This window comes from Montipora capricornis, chromosome 10 (assembly GCF_036669925.1).
Source record: "Montipora capricornis isolate CH-2021 chromosome 10, ASM3666992v2, whole genome shotgun sequence".
In the NCBI taxonomy this organism is placed as follows: Eukaryota; Metazoa; Cnidaria; class Anthozoa; order Scleractinia; family Acroporidae; genus Montipora; species Montipora capricornis.
Window position 1 is genome coordinate 52,806,531 of NC_090892.1, and position 16,297 is coordinate 52,822,827.

At 40.6% G+C, this 16,297-nt stretch overlaps 1 protein-coding gene and 1 pseudogene across 1 annotated transcript in view; one reads left to right on the forward strand and one right to left on the reverse strand.

Moving 5' to 3' along the window:
* The first annotated feature begins 3,418 nt into the window (after positions 1-3,418).
* LOC138019611 (poly [ADP-ribose] polymerase 2-like) overlaps positions 3,419-16,297 on the forward strand; it is a 29,941-nt gene continuing 17,062 nt past the window's right edge. Inside the window, 8 exon segments of the mRNA XM_068866467.1 lie at positions 3,419-3,568; positions 5,279-5,602; positions 6,231-6,443; positions 7,023-7,124; positions 12,509-12,607; positions 12,961-13,079; positions 14,139-14,235; positions 14,808-14,883. Of these exon segments, the coding sequence (XP_068722568.1) occupies positions 3,532-3,568; positions 5,279-5,602; positions 6,231-6,443; positions 7,023-7,124; positions 12,509-12,607; positions 12,961-13,079; positions 14,139-14,235; positions 14,808-14,883 (1,067 nt within the window). The 5' untranslated portion in view covers positions 3,419-3,531.
* LOC138019612 (zinc finger protein 862-like) lies at positions 8,335-10,096 on the reverse strand (annotated as a pseudogene).

Here is a 16,297-nt window from a genome sequence, read left to right on the forward strand (position 1 = left end):
ATATCGGGAGTAAAACAAAAAGTTAGCAAAGCCAATGATTATGCGGATTTCTCTACCAGTTAACGTCCATCTGCATTCAGGCGCTAGCGGTTTTGCCTATGGATAGATTTTCCGCGGGAATAGCGCCTCGAAATTAAGCGCGTGGATTTCAGAGTAAGCGCGAGGCAGCGCATCCCACGCATGATTTGAGAGCAAATCGGAGCACTCTGAATAATTCAATGGTTGTCGTTGGCTTTGCGCCCACCAGAACCCAACTAATAACGTATCCAAACTGTTATCAGCTATCCTCTCTCGGGGGAAGGGCTCAATTCCGCTCTCCGGCTATAAAAGAACGCCTGTTAACAATTGAGTAACATATTCACGTGAATCTTGGTCAGAATGTTACTACAGTAATTACAAAATCTGTTGGACAAATAAGAGGGGAAGGTTTCTGATAATGGTAATTATAAGTATTGAATAAATCTTCCTTGCGTATGACACAATAAAGATTGTTTTTGCTTATCGAAAATTCCACGGTTGTACGTCATTTGGTGCTATTAACGCTGACCAGGAGCCCATCACCCGGAGCGTGTAACTTAACTATACTTGTGCAACGACGTTTTCACAAGTAAGGTTATTTTTAGATTGAATTTCCCGCTAATGAGACTCCCACAGGAGCCCGTGGGCTCCTGCGCTGACAGAGCATTGGGAACTTGAACAACGCAATGAAATCGCTGTTTCATCCCTGCTAAGGGACATGTTTCTGCTTCTATATCGAAGCGAGGCTACAGAAGACTATTTGCGATTGGCAGGAGGGTATTAAAGCATCGTCCCAAAGCCGTTGAGCTGGGCTTGTTCCGATCCCTTATATTGGTGTCTTGCGCCAGTGTAGTAGTGCCAAGAATTCTGACCTCCCTGACTTTGCATTTCTTAAAGATGTGCTCTACCGTTTTAGCCACATTCTTTGCTTCGCCATTAGACTGTGGGTATCTCGGGGACGGTGTCAAATGGTTGAATTCCCAGGTCCGAGCGAAGGCAACAAACTCCGCCGAGGGGAACTGGGGTCACTGTAGGTAACTAGGATATCAGGTATGCCGAAACGCGCAAAGACTGCTTTAAGTTCCTTGATAATCAATCTTGTCGTCAATGCACGCGTGCAACTTCAGTATAGTCCAGGTCACACAAGTCACACAAGTCAGCGGCCATCTTGAACGAGGGTCTTCCCACGAATTCATGCTGCTGGATTGGTTCCTTTCTCTGCTCATATTTGTGCGCCATGCAGAAATCGCATCTCGCTTCGTACTCCTTCATCTCCGTTGACATCAGTGGGCGGTATATGCAATCGCATGCTCGTCGAATCGGATGCAAGCTTCAACACCAACGTGGGATGCGTAATTAGTTCCTAAAGAAGAGAGGCTGGTACGACAAGTTGTATGCCCTTTAAATTCTAGTTCATGCATCTCGGCTTTTACGGTGTTCGAAGGCCAACCATGCTGTGTCACCATACGCAATTCCTGGAAAACAGGGTCTTCTGCTGAAGCCTGTTTTATCTGGCGCCATCGAGCTTCTCTGACTGAAGTGCGGACTTGTGGTCTATTTCCTCAAGCTCCTGTAAAAAAGCGGACACTTTAACTTCCGGTCTGAAAGCCCTGCTAAGGGTTTCCGCGATGAAAAATTTCCTTGTACTGCTCGTTCACGCTGTATCTTTGGAGACGGTGCTGCGTTGAGTGCTTTACGAACAATTGCCTCCAGCGGTTTGTGACCTGTCTCAACTGTGACTGCATCTCTACCATGTATGTATGTGTCAAATCTTTCGCACGCAAAGACAATGGCCAGTTGCTCTTTTCTTTTTTTTTTTTTTCAGCTTCCTTTAACCGGTTAAGTGCAGCGACCTGTGCGTGTTCCTAGCGCCATTCGACATCGTTCTGCGTCAGTTCCCTTAACGGCTTAGCTTAGTGACGTCGGCCAAGTTGGGAAGGAATTTGCTGAGGTTTTGTACAAGATCCAAAAGCCTTTGGACTCCTACCTTGTCTGTAAGTGCCGGCATGTTAAGGATGGCTGGGTCTGCTCGCAGCCTCTCAGCGGTGGCACTGTGCCCAATAAAGGAGACTTGCCTTAATTTAAGTTTTTCCATCTTTAGCTTGAGCCCGTGATCCTGACCTAGCTGGAGGAATGCCATAAGGTTCTTGTCATGGTCTTGAACCACCTGTTCTCTACAAGCAACAACAACAAAGTCATCGGGCACCACTTCGACCTGCGGCATTCCTTGAATGAGTTCGTGCTACTTTCGCTGAAATACTTCTGGGGCTGACCGAATCCCCAAAGGGCCTGCGCTTCCATGGGTACCTACCGAACGGCGTGTTAAATGTGGTCGGATATGATGATTTGTCATCCAATTTCACGTGCCAGAAACCGTTTCGAACATCTAGCTTTGAGAACACTTTAGCCCCGTGCAGACGAGTAGCTACGTCTTCTATGTTGGCAGCGGCTATTGTTCTCTCTGGATTGCACGGTTGCGATCTTTTGGGTCTAAGCACAGCCTTAGCCGCCCGTCTTTCTTAGGGGCAAGCCCGGGGGGCAAGCCAAGGGAACTGACCCAAGGCGCAGGCGTTGTTACAGGAGTAATGACATCTTGCGACACATTGCTGTCTAGTTCTGCTTTCAACCGGTCACGCAAAGCAACTGATACCCGACGGGGCGGATGTTGAACCATGTCCACTGTTGCGTCGACTTTGATTTGGTACTCGCCATCTAGCTGCCCAACCTCTTCAGTAAAGACGCCAGAAAGTGTTTCAAGAGATTTTCTTTAGACATTCCCTCTTCTCGGTTCTCCAGGAGGTAGACTGAAGCACTCTTGGTTTGGAGCTTGTAGATGGCATCATTATCTGTGTGCTTGATAATGTTCATACTCAGAAAAGCCTTACGCCTAGCATTGCAGTCAACTAGCTTGCAGGTCAATTGATACCTAGAGTTACGCCACACTCTGAGGGTGACTTGTCCCATGACCAGAAGTTTGGAGTCACCGTGGGCTGAAATTACTGATTTTGTGGGCTTAACATGCCTTAGATCTGGATCATTCACGGTTTTCTTTCACAAGGGAAGAGGGATCACATTGCATTGACCCCTAGTATTCGGCTGAAAACGTTCGTAGTTTCCAGAGGTTAGACGTAGCGTGACGAGTTGCGTGTCATCTAGCGTGACCACAGTGATATATTACCGTGTTCGAGCTCCTTGTCTTGGGCCTTGATCCTTTATGTTGTCTGTTTGCTATTCCTGTTACCTTTCATTGAAGCCAGGACAGTAAAGTTTTTCCCGCCTGCTGAGTCCTGATTGGTCGATTCAAATTTCAGGCACGCCAACCTCATGCAAAGGATTTATGATAAAGCTGACTTCCGGTTGCGGTCCCGCGACAAAAACTGGTACCGACAAAGTACCGACAATATCGGCGCCAATTTCCCGCGGAGTTTCCCGCGCGGTTTGGACATACCTTGAGTAGATCCTCCATGATAAAAGGAATCTTTAAAGTATAAGAGGAAATTTGAAAGGACCACAATGTCTCAGACGCGGAGCAGGCGACGAAAGACACAACGTGAGTACTATGATAAAAGCTCGGCACTCTGCTGTGATCAGGGGCTTTCTTAACTCTTGATCATAATATTCTCGAGGGTCTCATTTGGGCCCTTCAACAGCGCAAGGCACAAGCTCAGCTGAGGCGAAATTCTGCGTTGCAAGCTTAAAGATGAGGCTTCGAATGTCTTAAACGCCCACACGTGTTTAAGATTATGCTTCGTTAAAATTAGAACCTTTTTTTTTTGTTTGACTGCAGATCCTGCAGAATTATACATTGCCACAACAACAACAAAAACAAAAACAATTTTGTGGAGTGCCAGCTTTTCAGTTAAATCTTTTCACATAAAAATGCATCACAAAATTTGCTCGTGTGGATACAGCTTTAATGATTTAGTGAAAATACAAACATTATGTTATGTTTAATAATATGTACGGTATGCAAGAATTTCAGGGTGATGATTGGCTGAAAGCAGGTCATGAACAATTAATCCCAAACAGAGTGCAAAGGACATTTGAATGGTTTCATCTGTGTTGTTTTCATCATTTGCATGCTCCTTACGATACGATCCTCAGTCAATGTACCCTGGGTTCCAGAGGATATTTTTTTTCTTATCGATACTGATGGTTTGTGGCGAAGCCGCGTTAACGAAACAAAGCTCAATGCAGGAAGAAGACAAAACACTAGAAACGGGCAACAGGCGATTTTTCAGTTGTTCTTCGCCGGTTGCCAAGCAACTTATATTATAATAAATCCCTCATTGAATGGTTTAACATATATTATCAAAAATTTCAACCTCAGTTAATGCATTTCTTGTCGCATCTTCATCAATTTTTTGTTATTTTGCTCTGATTTTCTCCCTTTTTTCACTTGTATTTCATACTTCCAAACTTTTGGTGTTTAAGGAATTTAATAAAACAATTATTCCATTCACGCTTGTTGGTTATGAGACTGGTTATAGCCAACTTGGCGCTATGCGCCTTGTGGGCTATTTACCGTCTCATATCCAAGGCGCGCTCATGGAATGATTGTTAAATACTAGGTGCAGACATTTTGGTGGTTGCTCATGTTTTCTGTTGCCTCGTTGGTGCTTGGAGAAATACTACACAACTGGCAAAAGATGCATGCTTATAATATTATTTATTTAATTTTGTTTGTCTTAGAAAAAATTTACTCTCTTATATATTTATTCCAAATTGCACCCGAAATTGTTTGATTACTGATACTAATAATATACCGGTACTATAAAAAAATTTCTCAGTTCTGATTGGCTGAAAAAAATGCAGTTGTTGTATAACAGCGCAAATTTGTAATGTTAGGGGAAATTATAGAAATGCACATTTCCAAGTTTACAGTTGAATGACTTTTGAATGATAAGCCTTTTGTAAAATTTTGAACTTGACAAATAATAATAATAATAATAATAATAATAATAATAATAATAATAATAATAATAACTTTATTGGATTGACACAATTACTGGGAAAGAACCAGTAGTTTACATTGTAGTCCAAAAATTTCTTGTGTAATTTGGTATAAATACATGTAAGCACAGTCTTGTAAATTTTTTAGATTGTGTATTGCACTCACCTTACAAGCTCATACAATTTTTGTTAGTCTGAAGAATTTACTCGTGCTTGGTTGTGCCAAATTTCCCTTGAAATCATGTGATTACCTATACTAAGCTTGCAACTTTGTTTGAAGTAACTGTACACTTTTGGCATGTCTTAGCAAGTTCAGATGATCAAGATTCTTCAGCAAGTGTAACAACTAAAAGGGCAAAATTAGACACAAATGGAACATTGGATGGTGCTGCAGCGTCAACTATAAAATGGGAGATAGAAGCATCTAAATCAACATGGACACCATATTCAGATGAACATATAAAGACAATAACGGAAGCCTTCAAAACCGAGAAGGCTGATGTTGATATTACTGATGGAAAAGCAGAGTTGACTATTATATTTGAGCGCATGGTGCAAAGGAACAAGAAGAGTGGATGGGAGAGGAGGATTCGGTGTGTTTCAACAGATGGAAATGCAGACCCTGATGAATGTAAGAGACACATGTACAAATAGGTGGAGCACAAGTACCTCATTCATTTATAGTGCACTCCTTATACAGGGTTTTCAACAGTTTTGTTAAGTAGTGGACATATTACAGACTCACCTGAACCTACTTTATCATTGTAGCTTCTATGAGTCACCTGTAGGGTTATAAGCATTTGCCTGACTCATTACCAGTGAGTGAATCTTTTCATGTAAAGCCAAATTCTACACATTTAAATTCTCTTATTATAATAAAACTTGGCATCACTTCAATTTAGACAATACCTTACTTTATTCCCCAGGCCCTTGATGTTTTTACTTTTAAATAAATTTGAAACATTACATTTATTTTATACTGAGACAATTAATGAGGAAACTCACATGGACTATTCACCCTTTGTTGACCACTGTTTGGGTGCTCAAAGCTATAACTATGGTATGTTGAGCAGAGGGCAGTGCAAGCAAGTCTGAAAAACGCCAAAAGGGCATGCACTAACCAAATGAGTTGTGACTGGTTGTAATTTGCGACTGAACAAAATGTCATAATCGTGCCGTAAGCAGGATTACAAAGGGGTGAATCTTTTTTATTATACACTGTAGCAGTCATTATTGATTTGTTGTTTGTTACTTTGCAGATACCTGGGAATGGGAAGATGGAAAGGGAATCTGGACTGAATATTCCAAACCCACTGTGAACTTGCTAGAAGCAGCATCCTTGTGTGGTTTGACTAGTGTAAAGTTGAAGGAGGACAAGAAAGATCTTATTGTAGATTTAACAAAAAATGTTCAAACAACCAAAAGCAGAAGAGGATCAAAGAATGTGCGCAGGATAAAATCCAGTGATGCTGGTAATTACAGAGACCCAAGATTTCTTTGTTTTTAGTGCACTGCAATTTTGAGTGATTTTATAGTGCTTTGATATTCGCTGGGCTCTTTCTTTTATTTCTCCGGGTTAGGAATATTTCTAATGGGCCTTTTCTGCTATCTAGCTAAGATAGTATTTAATGACAAAATTGTGTGCAGCTCTGTCATTTCTCAAAATTTGGGTAAATCATAGGGATTTCATGTATGAAGAAAAAAGATATCATTTTGTTTTGTTTTGACAAGCTCTGGGGGGTGGGGGGGGGGGGGGATGGTACTCCCTTTTAAATTATGGCCTTAACAGGGACATGTAGTCTGCCAATGACTGGTAAACAAAGTTTTAAAATTTGAAGTGAAGAGGAAATTACATTTTTGATAATTTTGTCACTCATATTCCCAAATTCTCAAGGTTTATAATCAAGTCTCGTTTCCAGCAGTTTTGTATCATGCATCCTTGTGTGATTACTCAATAATGGTTGCATTGAAGACTAAAGTAGTGTTGTTAAAGATAATTAGTTAAAGGTGAAAAATGAAAAAAAGTACACTAAAAAGGTTTTCTTTGATAGGTGGTTCAAAAGACTCAACAACTACAAAAGGTTCCTCTTCTGATTCAAGTATAAAGAATGAAAGCAAAACAACAAAGGAAAAAGCAACCAGAGCTAAAAAAGGTAGCTTCACATATTTACTTCAGATAAAAACACATATGGGTTGCATGGGGACTTGCCATTGTCTTCTAGACAGTTTCTGCCATTTTTCGGACTGGCACCCCAAATGAAAAAGCAGCATTTTCAATAAGAGCTGGCAGCCGGCTATTGCAAGTAAACTTGCTGCCTACTTTTCCTTGGAAATTATCCCAAATTTTACGAATAACATGAGAAACATTTGCATTGAACACAAGCCTTTGATTGGCATAGATTTGTTCATGAAAAATAAAAGAGACGCTTGCAGATCTGAATAATTTAGGCAGCGATTTCAGTTTCCCGCGTGATCAAGCACACACGTTTCTGAGGCAGATTCAGCAGTCCAGTACTTGATGGAAGCTGCCTGATTTCCTAACTTCATTTGAAGTGTGACAAGACAACATTCTGAAAAGGTCATTTCAGTCATGACAGATGAAATGCACTGCATGCAGCTGCACAGAATGCAAAGGACCCTTAAAGGGTGCTATGTCATGCTGTTTTAGCGGCTTTTCAAGTAGTCAGCAGGGCTCGAAAAATATTTGAATTCCACCTTGCCCGTTGGGCAAGTAACCCCTAAGTTTTGCTTGCCCGGGGCACTTCCCCGCTTGCCCAAGTTTTCAAACTCATTAATAATTCATGAACCCAAGAATTGATTTTAATGTAATAAAACCATCCTCTTAGTGCTGATCACTTTCATGCTTACACCATTACAACTATTGTAATACTCCCACAACTTTTAACCTCGTCATTCCGCTTTTTATGAAGTTGTACGGTTTGTAATAATTAACATGGATAAACACTGTTATAATCACATTGAAGTAGTGTGTGTCCTTCATTGTTAGATACTCTATCACGATTATCATCTTTCCCAATACAATGTCTCGGAGCTTTTTTGATTGACTGCTTTCATACGCCTTGACACCCTTATGCTTTTGTTCAATAATTCTCTATAACCTTGAAGACCCTTGGCGTTTTACGAAAAGGCCTACTTTGAATCGGCTTACAGTTATAAATTAAACAAAGTAAAAAACTCAACAAGTATACAATCTTTTGAACAAGAGCATATGTATTATGGCACAATGAAGTCATTATGTGACCTGTTACACTAATAACAATTTCATATAGTCATAGTCACTTTGCATGCTAATGATGGTTAAGAGAGTTTAAAGGTCTACGTGTCTCTTGGTTTTTGCTCCACTCATCCAGCGTTGAATTGCAGGAGTAGGACAAAAGTTGGTCACATTGAGATTTGAAGATCGGACTCTCAGTAAGGCCGTCAAGGTATCTTGATTCATCAATGTGCGCATTGAATTCTTCAACTCATTCATGGTCGAGAATCCACGCTCACACTTTGCTGTGCTCGGTGACAGAGTGATAAGAAGATCAATCAGAACAAGGCAATCTTTAACATCATCGGGTGGTGACATTAGTATATTGGAGAAGACATCTAGGTTCTTGTGCATCTTCTGCCTTGCAAGTCGTTGACGTAGAATGGGCCATTGCTCGATGATCCTTTGCTTCTTATCATCTGAGAAGAAATGGTGAAAGTAATCTACCAGAGAACGGACTTCTTTATTGCCATAGGTAGCAAGGTCTCCTTGATCTTGAGGCATCTCCTTAGGATCAAAGACTGTGAAGTAACTGTACGGCTCTTCACGAAGGCTTGAGAACCGCTGGTTGATGTAGGCTATCACTTCTGCGATAAAAGAAGGAAAGCCATCCTCCACCGTAGTGCCTGGTTTTGACAGCTTCAATTCGTGGTTGTTTTTGACTCCACTCTTGAGTACCCCAGTTTGCCCATTGTACCTCTTCTCAAAAGCTTGATACTTAGGACCCCTTTGAAGCTTCAAAACATCCAGCTGAGAAATACCTGCCTCCAGGTGCACAAGGAGATCGGTTATACAGAACTCGTCTCTCTGGAAGGACTTGCTTAAGTCTGACAACACTTTCATTACGTCAAGCAGAAAGTACAGGAATTTCACAAACTTCTCGCTCTGCAGATTCTGAAGAATTCCTTTGGCCTTTGCTCCGTCATCTCCCTTGGTCTGTGATTTATGTTGCAGATGTGTGACGGTTGTCAAGAAGTGCCTTTCTAAAGCGTTAATGGCCCTAAACCGGCTGGCTACCCACCTTGTCTTCTGTAATCCACTGTAGTAAACATGATCTTGGTCGAGAATAGCTGCAATTTCATTAACTTCACGGCGACGTTTTGGAGAGTAGAAGTAGAATTTAAATACTGACTTTACAGTTTCTTCAAATATGGCCAAATAGGGCGTTTGCTTTATTGCATCTAGCACAGCCAACTCCAGATTGTGTGCTACACAGTGTATGATGCAAACTGGATGCTGGGCTATATCTTGAAGCTGTTTTGCAACACCACTTTTCTTCCCCATCATAACACTAGCTCCATCAAAGTTACAGCAGGCCAATTTTTTCTTCAAGACAGTTTCATCTATACTTAAAGTTTGAAGACCTTTCTGAATAGCAGCAGTAACCCCAGGGGCATCAGCAGATGTAACAGGAACAAGGTCTGCAAAGTGAGTGGAGGGACGCCCGTTGGATCCTGTACAGCGAACATAAACCGACTCCTGCTCGGTAATACTCTTGTCAGTCGAGCCATCTGCCAAAACACACAAGAATCTAGCATTTTCAATTTCCTCCTGGGATCGCTCCTTCTCGACAGCTGCTATGCTTTCCACAAAGTCCCTGCATGCCTTATCGTTCTTGTACTGGGTTCCAAAATCAAGACCATTCTTTTCCTGCAAATCGCAAAGTCCTTTGAACTTGCTGAAGGCTAAGTTCTCATTGGCAATATAGAAGGCAGTATTAAACAGCTTGTGCAATCTGGCTTCCGTTTCTTGATCACGTTTACTGAAAGCAGCTTTAAATAGTTTGGGGAGTGGCTCATCAGCTTTTCCTTGATCCATTTGACTTCTGTTGACACACTTGAGGTGGTTTGCTGATCCATTGTGGGACTTCAGATTTTAAAGTTTTTACTTGCCAATGCCACCAGTACCTCTGTAAAGGGGGCTTGTAATGTCTGCCAGTTTTGGATATTTTCGGCAAACCATGCAATACATAACATCATTAGAAGCATCATGTTCAAGCCAGGGATACGTTTCCTTCCAATGCCCTTTGAACTCTCTTTTCCTCTTTTTTTCGGAATTCTTTTCTGTGGTTCTTTCTGTATTTTCTTCTTTCGGAAGAGTTCTTTCAGGTAGGCTTTTAGACGGGTCACCATTCAGGGGTTGGCTTTTGCTGGGTGTGGCTGTTGAGAGGTTGCTTTTTACAAAGGACTGTTCGTCACAATTTCCAAACTTGGGTTCTGTTGAACTTCCCATTGGTTCTTGACAAGGCTTTTTACGCACTGAGCCACAGAAAAAATCACTAATGTTTCTTTTGGGCTTTTTCTTCAGTTCATCCTTGTGATGTTTCTTGTTATCTGATGATGATGTACTCGCTTTTGAAGTGGCTGAGCATGATCGGCGTTCGACAAGAGGAATAAAGTGATTAGGCTGATACCAACCCGCTGGGTGAGTGTTAGGGCTCCCTTCCCTTGACCAAAGCATAACTGCTGGATCGGCATGGAAAGAACATTCCCGGGGGATGATTTCGTCATGGAAAAATGGCCTTGTTTTTGAGCAATCTTTGGGAAATGCTGACAAAATTGTTCTTCCTATCACGTTTGTAAGTGCCATCAGGTGTACCATAACACTCCACTTGGATACTCTACAGCCTGTTGCTGCTTCCCTTTTAATAGCATCTTCTCTGCATTTTGTGCTTTCCCACATCTTCATTCCAGTGTCAGAGAGGCACAGTGTAAACATGATATCTTCTGGAACATCAGCAGAGGGTGATTTCATACCAGAGAAAAATTTTGGATGCCTAGCGTAGTAAGATGCGTGTAAAAACAGCTCGATTGCAGTAAGAAGCCTTAACAACAAATGGAGATCTTCGTTCCCAACCAGTATCAGGGAAGCAGCGCGATAGAGGCAGTTACCATCACCCGATGTTTTTATGGCGTCAAATTCAACTTTCCCAATTTTCGAACGTGATACAAAGATGTCATCAGGAATTAAATTTTGTCCCACAGCATCTTTCGCCAGTGCCTCCCAGTTGAAGAAACAAAGTTTGCGCAGTTGTCGTTGTTCGTTCGTGTACTTATTTCCTAGTTCTAGTATTACACGCTGGGTGTCTTCAACATTATAAAGCCTCGACTCAATTCGTTCAATTAGACGAAGATCGTGTTCGACTCCATTAACGTTAAACTGCATTTTCTGTAGCTCTACAAAATCATGGTCAAGGGAAGCGCGAGAAATTAATAACAAATCGCTTTCCCACCTCAGTTTTGACACATGCAGAATATCTTGAAAAGCCGGCGAGAGCACATTTTTTCACTTTTGTGAATGAAAATAGTTTCAATCGAGGGAAAACGTCTTCGTTTGAAAGAAACACTATTGTAAGTCATCTTCCAGGAACTCTGAAAGTATTTTGGTGACTTACTTATCCATTTCTTTTTAATAATATAACACTTTTTATTTAGTGCAGAGGCGCCCAACTTGCATGTTTCGCTGAGAACAGAGATTTACCTGGCTCTTAGTATCAAAAAAGCTGGCTTCGTTTTCGCGGTAGAAATATGCGACTTCTCAGTTTTCGCGTACAATTTCTACAGTTTTAATTAATATATCGCTGTTGAGTTAAGTTTTGTACAGAGAAACCGAAATATTCTCGCAGAAAATTGCTAGAATTAAGAAATAAACACGGCGGTTTTCGTTCCCAACGCGGCGGCTATTTTTATCCTGGAAAGAAATTTGATCAGGGAAGATTTTGATCACGTGCTAGGCAACCACTTCCAAGCCGAGAGCGCGCATCACGCAATCAACAAAACAACGCTATAAATTGTAATTTTCGTCAAACTTCATCTAAACAGTTGATTACCCTTGGGCCTAAAGCTTATTAATACCTTTTCTTCTCAAAATCGTTATCAAAAATTTAGTCAGTGAACGGCTTGCCTGGGTCCTTGCCCGTTGGGCAAGGAAGGAGTGAAAGTTACTTGCCCGAAAGGAAAATCTACTTGTCCCGGACGACCGGACGGGGGTTTTTTCGAGCCCTGTGACACTCATGTACTACATGTATCTGAATAAAAAAGCCAAACATTTTCTGGTATTAGTGGTGTGTTCAAATAACCTAATTTGTGCTCCAAAATACAGGAAGTGTATTCTAAGAGGCCCATATTTCAAAATTTCAAAGTGCACCTTTGGTGCGCGTTGTCCATTCTCCGTCTACTCCTCAGGTATTTGCTGACAAATGAAGTTCTTATTGAAACTTACCCAGTACTAACTAGAATATTATTTTGATTCATGGTTCCAAAGGTTCAACAACTGCAAAAGCTTCTAATTCAGATACAAGTGTAAAGAAAGAAAACAAAGTGAAAAAAGGAGAGGCTGCTTCTGATGTAAAAACTGAAACAGGTAGGTTGATGTCTGGGCTATGTTTGCTCCTAAAAGGTGCTTCCAGGAGGGTAGGGTAAATGTCACAGGAACAAACAAGGCATTTCAACAAGGCCCTGGTGTAGGAGGGAGAATATGTGAAAGTCATATAAAACTGGGAAAAAGATTCAGATGAGTTACTTTAATCCTTTGTTTGTGGGGTAGTTTCTGACCTGTTCAGATGCGGAATGTCGCCATCGCTGTGACAAATTGAAACACTCTTTTCATCAGTTCCTGTTATCGGATGCTTTGAGGTCATGATACCTTTCAGCATAATCAGTTTAATCTGTCAGTGTTCTTTTTTGAGTTGTCCTTTACATTTTTGTGTATTCCAGGTGAAGTGAAATCGGTGGTTTTCAGTGGCAAGGCACCAGTGGACAGTCACTGTACCATCAAAGACAAGACCCATGTATTTACAGAGGGTGATGACATTTGGGATGTGATGCTTAATCAGGTACAAGTAAATACAATTACAGTATGTTCTCCTGCACACTTAAGATATGAAACCACCTTCTCTTGAAAGACAGTCTAGAACAAGAGGCTATGGTAGCCAACATCTTGTTCAAAGGTTTTTTAGCCGACGTCCTTTAATTAAAGTTCACAGTATTTGACAGTGTTTTTTTTATGTTACAGTATCTTGGTCAATATTCAGTTCAATTTCATAGTTCAAAGTCCAAAGTGATTGTAGAATAGTTTTTCTCATTTAAAACTGTTAGTTGTTAATAGCATTGAAATCAAAACCAGCAAACAGATGCTTTACAAGGTTCTACAATGACATTTAAAAATATTATTTTTATACTTTTACTTACAATAGGAGACTTATAATAATTTATTAACCCGATGGGATGTGTTACCAAGTCACACAATATCCAGATATGGTATTGTGTGCAATGAATCCATAAAAACACAATGATTATTGTTTAATAAAATGTTTCACCCGCAGTTTGTCTCAAGTCCTAGCAGTCATTGCGATTACCTCTGAATGAGGAGATTCCGAGTTTGAATCCTACTTGGAGTGCCTTCTCTGAGAAGTCTTTCTAGCAGCCATGGAAATCCTACACATGCACGGGAAAATCCGACCCCCTCAAAAGAAGAATAAAATTAGTATTTAAAAAAAAAAAGTGTCTAGTCGTTCTAGTGCTGGAGCACTAATTTGGGACACTGTAAACTGAAATTAAGAATTAACGCAAATCAAGTCAAACATAGGTTTTTGAAGTACCCGGAGAAAACCTCTCACTACAGAGTAGAGAACCAACAAACTCAACCCACATATGACGCCGAGTCTGGGAATCGAACCCGGGCCACATTGGTGGGAGGCGAGTGCTCTTACCACTCCGCCATCCCTGCATCCCTGAACAGTCAAAGTCAAATCAAACAAAGTGTAGGATTTGTCTTTGACTCTCCTTTTTTTTATTCTTCACTGTGCCAGTCCTCTGTGACGTCAAGAACAAAGTGAACATGTAAAAAAAGGATAATTCACTTTGTAATAACTCAGTTCATTCATTCATTACAGACAAATGTCGCGAACAACAATAACAAGTACTACCTGATTCAGCTGCTGGAGGACAACAGTGCCAAGAAGTATTATGTTTGGCAAAGATGGGGCCGAGGTAACTATGTTGAAAAGAAATAACAAGTCTTGTTATTTATTGGCCTTATTTAGATAAACCTCTCTGCTGGACCTCTAACAACATTTTTAATAAAACATACTGCACACCGGTGGCTCAGTTGTGCTGTCATGCAGGAGGTCGTGAGTTCGACTCTAGCCGGACCAACAATAAGTGTCTTAAAATAACTGAGGAGAAAGTGCTGCCTTTGTAATTACATTCGCAAAATGGTTAGACTTTCAAGTCTTCTCGGATAAGGACTATAAACCATAGGCCCCTTCTCTCAAACCTTCAACGTTCATAAAACCTGTGGGACGTTAAAGATCCCACACACTAGTCAAAGAGTAGGCAATGTAGTTCCTGGTGTTGGGGTCTGGCCTGTCCTTCAGCAATGTGGTCGGCTTGGCATAATCTTCTGAATGGACTACTGATCAATGAGACCACATAACAGCAAAACAGACAGTAGTCAAATTGATGGAGTTCAAGTGCTGAAAATGGTAAGCTAAACTAAAACATGTCTCATTTTACGTGACTGTGGGTTAAATTTATAAAATTAATAATTTTTCATCTTTCAGTTTGGTTCAGTGGGCAAAATAACTTGGTTGCCAGTGGTGCAGACCTCACAGCAGCTAAAAGAGTCTTTACAAAAAAGTAAGGTTTATGGCTTACGTGTGGTGAGTGACTAAAATCTGATTGCATTTGGTAATGCAACTTTTTGTACAGAATTTGCTTACCTAATTTTTCAGTGAGTGATCATTCCATTGACTCCCAGGGGTTCCCCACTGACGAGTAAAATTGTCTGGCATTAGACAGAGTAAAATACTAAGTCTGGCCGGTTTAGGCCGGTTTGGACGTCAAAGGGTTAAAATAAATAGAAATAAAGTATGTTTAACAGCTGTTATTATTTTCAATCTTGGATATTGGGTATATAGTATTCTGATTGGCTCACTCAATCTCGGTTATCAGCTTTTATTAAATTCTCAACCTCGGATAATGCATTTCGCGTGCTCTGATTGGTTCACTCAATCTCGGTTATCAGCTCATATACCTTGGTTTGACCTTATATGGTAAATGATTGCGTTAAGCGTTGCTAAACTAAAAATGTTGTCTCCGGAATGCGAAATTACTCTTTGAATAAAGCCAAAAAGGAGAAAAAAAATTTTTTTTGTGGAAAGTTTGGATCAATTCCGACGTTTAGAAGTACGCGAAAAGGCAAGAAATGTTTTTGTGATGAGCCTGCGTCTGTCTGACAACAAGGTATTACACAACATCGCATCAGTTCTCATCAAGTTTTTTTCGATTTCGTTCGGATTTGCTCGCTTTTTCCGCTCGTATTTCGTACTTCCAAATTTTTGGAGTTGAAGGAATTTAATAAAACAATTATTCCATTCGCGCTTGTTGGATATGAGAGTGGTTATAGCCAACTCGGCGCTACGCGCCTCGTTGGCTATTTACCATCTCATATCCAACGCGCGCTTATGGAATAATTGTTAAATATACCATAATGACCTTGTATGGAAACTAATTGTGTCAGTTGTTGTGTAAAAACCAGACAACAAATTATTGTCGTTCTATAATTAAAACAGTTCAGAATTTAATGAAAATTTGATAAACAATATTATTATTTCGGTCACGCCTGTTGGATATGAGACTGATTATAGCCAACTTGGCACTTCCCGCCTTATTGGCTATTTACCGTCTCCACCAATCTCTTCATGTAAAGCCAACTTCTACTTATTTAAATTCTCTCTTGATAAAACTTGGCATCACTTCAATTTAGACAATACCTTACTTTATTCCCCAGTTCCTTGATATCTTTATTTTTAAAGTGGTTCTATGATCAAAAAATCATTTCCTTTTTTCTTCAGATTTTGAAAGCGTGTTTGCTTAACACCTAACTGGCAAAATTTTGAGCTTTGAGTTTTATCCAAAGGCTGTTTATTTTGAGTGTAAGTTTTGGATTTCACGGTCCGCCATTACTCATGTTCAAAACTGGCCGATTGGACCTCAGAGGGTTGGATCTAGAGAAAATGACGTCATTTACTCACTAGCTTAAAATTTCAGC